This window comes from Coptis chinensis, chromosome 7, assembly GCF_015680905.1.
Source record: "Coptis chinensis isolate HL-2020 chromosome 7, ASM1568090v1, whole genome shotgun sequence".
NCBI classification, from domain to species: Eukaryota; Viridiplantae; Streptophyta; class Magnoliopsida; order Ranunculales; family Ranunculaceae; genus Coptis; species Coptis chinensis.
This window is the reverse complement of record NC_141462.1, coordinates 50957241-50963135: the sequence shown is the minus strand read 5'-3', so window position 1 is coordinate 50963135 and position 5895 is coordinate 50957241. Positions and strand designations below refer to the sequence as shown.

General features: G+C 43.0%; 1 protein-coding gene across 1 annotated transcript; it reads right to left on the bottom strand.

The window, feature by feature from the left end:
* Positions 1–4117: 4117 nt before the first annotated feature.
* On the bottom strand, positions 4118–4597 carry LOC147487834 (uncharacterized). Its single transcript, XM_086574152.1, has one exon. It carries the CDS (start codon positions 4595–4597, stop codon positions 4118–4120), a length of 480 nt encoding a protein of 159 aa, XP_086430278.1.
* Positions 4598–5895: the final 1298 nt, after the last annotated feature.

Here is a 5895-nt window from a genome sequence, read left to right as displayed (position 1 = left end):
CACAGAACTGATTCAATGGTCCTCATCTCATTCTGGACATCTATAATCTTAGGTTATTTCCCATACACGTGTCATCTATTCAATGACGGGAAATCCCCCTTACAGATGCCCCCTCTCATGCCATCTAGCACGTTGGTGCTTGAAGCGACTGCTTTTGGCGCGAGAATCTTTTTCCTAAACAGTTGATGGAACTGCTTATGTACTTAACTAATTAAGGCTCTGAAAAGACGGCTCGAATAGTCATGTTGTTTCCCAAAAAAGGTAATGATGGCAGTTCTATCCCGAAAAGATGCACTGCTTGGGCTAATCGCAACCGTCCATCTTATCTGTATATAAAGGATCTGGTGAGAGAACCCTCATTATCTCTTATGCTACTTTTTCCCTGTATACTGAACCTTTTGATCTCCCATTTAGGGTTTAACCAAAACTTGAAACTTTCTCTCTTTTTCGATCATGAATCCCAACTGGTCACTTGTAAACTTCGGAGATCTTTCCTCCCTGGAACTGATCTGAGAGAAATTTCACATCCCTTATGATATCGGCTTGGAGTAGGGGAGATTGTCAGATAAGTTGGCCTATAAAGAAGTGGTGCTTATCACCATTGGTCAACTCAGGGCCGGACTCACTCTTCCCCTCCACCCACTGTTAAGAGAATGTCTAATTCACTTCAATCTTACTCTTGGTCAAGCAGCACCTTTGTTCTACAGAATTGTTATGTACTCTTCCATGTTGGCCAAAAGGCATGGATTCGTTTTGAATCGCTGGGTGTTTAGGTACTTTTACGAGGTCCGGCGTATTCGAGACCAATCTTACTACTATCTCATGACCAGAGACAAGAATTCTCCGATTGTCTTTTTCGAGGGGAAGCAGAGTGATGAGGGCTGGGATGATCACCATCTCCATGTGCTGGGTGATGCATGGGACGTTCGTCCTTCTAACGCTGAAGGTGAGCCTGTGGGAATTCCTATTCACATAAAACACACTCATGCTCCAACCAGTAAGTCTATTTTCTTACGAATTTTGCAACCACTATAAAAGTCTTTCGACTGAGTTTCTTTTGCTATTTTTTCCTTAGATAACTCTTCCTCCTGGAATCAACTATCTGCAACTGATGCTGCTACGGTGGACTTCATCAAGAAGATCCCTATGGAACGGAGGATGCCTTGGGTGATTGTTCCTGATCCCACCCATCTTTTTGAATATTTCAACATGTTTGCTGAAGAATTGCAGCAACTTGCCCCCGACTTTTCCCCTTTTAGGATAATACTGTGAATTATGGGTGCACCGTACTTCCCCCTCATGTGGATCAAGATGCTGGCCTTCTTCCTCCTCAGATCAAAAGTAGAAGAGTTATGTGGTTGCCTCTGGTGATGCTGTGGCATTGGACTCAGATCAGGAGCCTACAATCAGTGATGATTGTGTGATCACTGGCGGGAAGGGCCCTGAACTGCTGGCAGCAAGCAATTTTAAAAGGGGAGTACGGGCATCCAATCGCTCTAGATTAAAGAGTTGACCGCGCTTCTACTTCTGGGGTTGCCCCATCTGGTAAGAAAATGAAATTCCGCCCTCTCTCTATGAATGAAGAAACATTTTTTAAAGTTCTTGTGACTATTCCCCATTCTGGTTTTAAGAAAGTAGATGTACCCTTACCAGTTCCAGATCTTCCCACAGGTTCTGAACAAACTAGTGACAATGTCCCTCTGACTGTTGACCCTTCTCTCCCTGATAATAGCAAGGGGAAGGGCATTGCTGAAACAACTGCTGTAACTATCGCTCTCCCTCCTCCTCAATTCAGTGATAGGAGAGGGGTGAGTGATGACATTCCCTTTTCACAAAGATCTCCAGATTCCCCTGAAAGGGAGATGATCGTGGAGATGAGGCGTTGGGGACGAACTGATGAACTACCTGTTACCCACAAGCATTCTGTTAATGATGTTGATCGATATCGCACTTGGAGCTCTGGAAGCTGCACAACTTTCTGTTGACAAGGCTGAGGCTAGTATGGCTAGGAGCCTGGACCTGTCCTTTCACCGATCTGTTGTTCACCTTGCCAAGGTAAGCCTTTCCCTCTCTATTCAATGTTTTGTTTATCTCATTGTGTCACTTACACACTCTGTATCCTTTTCCAGTTAGTGAATAACATTTTAGCCATGAAATAGCCCATCTTTGCGGCCTCAGCCGATATAGCCACTGATGACATGGCTACTAGTGAGCTGATCTGGGTTAAAGAGGCTGCTGAGAAAAGAGCTGAGGAGCTGCAGATCCAGGTTGACTAGCTTTTAGCCAGAGAGAAGAAATCTGATACTGGTTTCAAAAACATGAGAGGTATGATCTCCAACCTTCAGGGCTTTCTGGAAAAAGCCAATAAAGGAGCTGATGATGCTGCCACTTTGAATGTGAAGTTCTTGGAACTACGTGCCCATCTCACCACCCTACAAGCAAAACATGACCAAGTCCAAGGGTAACTTCACCGTAGGAACACCGAGATGAGAACCCTTGGCCAAGCCATTGCCCATGCAAATGAGGTCATGTCAGGTTATGAGAGGGCTCGAAAAGAGAAACATCTTTGCTCTGATAAGAAGGCTAGTGACCTCTTGGCGAAGACCTCTGAGTTCTATTCCCAAGTGGTGAAGGAGGTGAAGAAGAGGTCAGCTGAAAATGCCATTCGCTTTGCTCTGAGGGTGCTTGATGTTTCTGAAGAATCATTCGATGCAGCGAAACAAGTTAAGTTTGAGGAGGCTATTGAGGCTACTAGGTATGTTTCTCAGTTGGATGATCAGGGGTGCGTGACCAACCCTTTCATCTTGTTTCCTGATCTGGACACCAGTATCTCAGCTATCTAGAATGAACTTATACCTGATGCTTCCTCATCTTCTGAAGAAGACACCGATGATGACATGCCTCCCGTTCAGCTTCCTTTTTGGCCAGTTCGAGTTTCAGGTTAGTGTTCTGTTCAGCATTCAATTGTTCCAGCTAATCCAACCACACAGTCTATTCTTGAGAGTGAAATAAAAGTTCTTGACGATGGTGCAGCAGCAAGCATTGATGGTGGACCAAAGTTTGATTATACCCCTGCTTCATAAGCCTTTCAGTTAATGATTCACATAAACAATTATTTTTAAATAATTATTCTATGGGTCTGTAATATTGAGCTATGTAGCTCACATACTATTTTACTTATTGAACTCTACAACTCTTCTAGTTTATGCATGCATACTACTTACTTACTGAACTCTGCAGCTCTTCTCGTTTATGCATACATTTATAGCATTTTATGTTATATGGAATATGTTACTATGCATACTCTACCCCTGATGCCCCCAAAGTTCATTTGGAACAACAATAGGTGACCCTAGTAGGCTAAACATATTAAAATGAGGCATAACCAGAATCTGATCAGGATATCATGGAAGCCATTCAAGTTAACTATAATTAAGAGTTCGATCGCAATAGAGACATATGTCTTTGCAAAAGTAACTTAGTGTCATGAGCACGACACTGTGATTAATAACGGCAGGTCCTATTTATTTATAAAATAAATAGGTTATCCCCAGAACAATAATGGGGGAGTCTTCCTCAGCGCTATCATGCCGATATAGTTCCAGGCCAATGATTCTGTGCTAGGATCTAGATCCAACCCAGATCTTCCAAACAACCCCTATGTTTGATGTTTGATGTTTTGAGAGCTCTAGGAACTGGCATACAGTTCAAGCTTTCAAGAACACTATCTTTTGTTCTAAGTCAAACTGGCGTACAATTTACTGAATAGTTAGTGTGGTCCGATTCCCTAAAGGCTTAACCCATCAAGGATAATCGCAGTTTGAAAGAAATGGCGTACATTTCCAGCTGCATAAGAATGAGAAAGGATCTAGCATACAGTTCAACTTTCCCATACTCAGTATCACTGGTTCTAAAGCAAATTGGCATATAATATTCTTGAACAGATAGTGGAAAGATAATACCCTAAAAGCTTAGTCCATAGTGGATCATAAATAAAGAACTGATGCAAGGAATAAATTTGATGCTATGTGGAGAACTTTATTGATGACTTGGAGAGGAGTAAACAATGCATAAAGAAGCATAGAATAACAATTTACTAATAGTATTTGCGAAGGTACTATGTGTTCCATTGTCTGACAAGATCGTCTCCTTCAACAGTGCATAGGTAGTTAAAACCAGTTTGACCAACCTTGTTGATGATGTATGGTCTTTCCCAGTTGGGCCCAAGCTTACCGTTGGGCTCTGGGATCTTGCGCATAACCAGATCTCCAGATTTGAAAGAACGGATTCGGACTCTCTTGTCATATAATCTTTTTAGAATATGCAGGTTAGCAGCTAAGCGAAGTGCGGCACCTTCTCGCTTTTCATCTATGAGATCTATTTCTCTGCATAACAACTCCTCATTGTCTAGAGTGTGCACAACGTCTGGCTTCTGAGTGGGAGCTACCAGTTCAGGAGGTATGATAGCCTCAGTTCCATAAGTCAATGAAAATGGGGACTCACCAGTTGATTGTCTGGGTGTAGTTCGATATGCCCATAGGACCTTAGGTAGTTCCTCGACCCATAATCTTTTTGCGTCATCTAATTTACTCTTCATGTTATCCAAAATGACTTTATTAGAAGCTTCAACCTGGCCATTACCTTGTGGATACCTTGTAGTTGAGAACAGATGGGTAATGTGAAACTCCTCACAGAATTCAGCGACCAATCATCCAGCGAACTGTTGCCCATTATTTGAGATGATAACCTTGGGTATGCCAAACCTGCAGACAATGTTATTCCAAATGAACTTTTTGACGTCCTGTTCTTGAATGAAGACAAGGGGAACTGCTTCTATCCACTTGGTGAAGTAATCTGTTATGACCAGTAAGAATCTGACATTGCCGAGAGCAGGTGGTAAAGGTCCTACAATGTCAGTTCCCCCACTATGCAAATGGCCATGGGATGGCCAATGGGTGCAGCTCTGTTGCTGGAGCATAGATAAGTAGCGCATATCTTTGACACTTTTCACATTTGCGGGCAAAAACCTGTGCATCCTTTTGCATGTAAGGCCAAAAGTATTCTTGTCTTATGATCTTGAGAGCTAGCATTTTTCCCCCAGCGTGGCTGCCACAAATTCCTTCATGAACCTCTCACATAACCTATTCAGCGAGGTCTGGGGAGAGACATCTGAGATAAGGTCCCAAAAAGGAGTGTTCCATCTATGTATCTTTGCAAGCAAACGCCTGGCTATAATCTTATCCTTAAGGAGTGTTCCGTCTTTGAGGTAGGACTTGTATGGATCCATCCAATTTGGAGTGGTAGCTAGAATAACACAAATTGTTGTACATGTGAGTGCTTGGATATTGGATTTCTCTTGGAATTCTATAGGGATGGAACGAGAATCGTTGTTGCCCAACATCCAGGCAACATACGCTAAAGCATCACCGTGCTGATTTTTGGATTGAGGCAGCTGATAAAACTGAATGTTCTCAAACTTGCCCTGAAAACCCTTCACCAGTTCTAGATATTTGGCCATTCGTTTGTCCCTGGCCTCATATCCTCTATCAACTTGGAACACAACCAGCTGTGAGTCACTAAAAATTGTGAGGTGTGTTAGGCCCAAGTCGAGAGTCATTGTGAGGCCAGCAAGTGTCGCCCCATACTCAGCCTCATTGTTAAAGGCATTCCAACCTAATCGGATGGATTTCTCTAGTCGCATGTTGTCAGGAGTAACTAACACAACTCCCACTTCGACGCCTCTGTCATTTGAAGATCCATCCATAAACAGTCACCATATGGAGTTCGACTTCCATGGGTCTAGATAGGTATTTGGATATTCAGGCAGGATGCCATCACCTGAACTGGGTGTGGTTGAGTTGTACCCAATGTAGGTCATTGGGAAATCTCCTAAGA

Bases quoted from the DNA above. Each gene is read 5' to 3' on its own strand.
- LOC147487834 (XM_086574152.1), bottom strand. From the start codon at position 4,597: ATGAAGAGTAAATTAGATGACGCAAAAAGATTATGGGTCGAGGAACTA.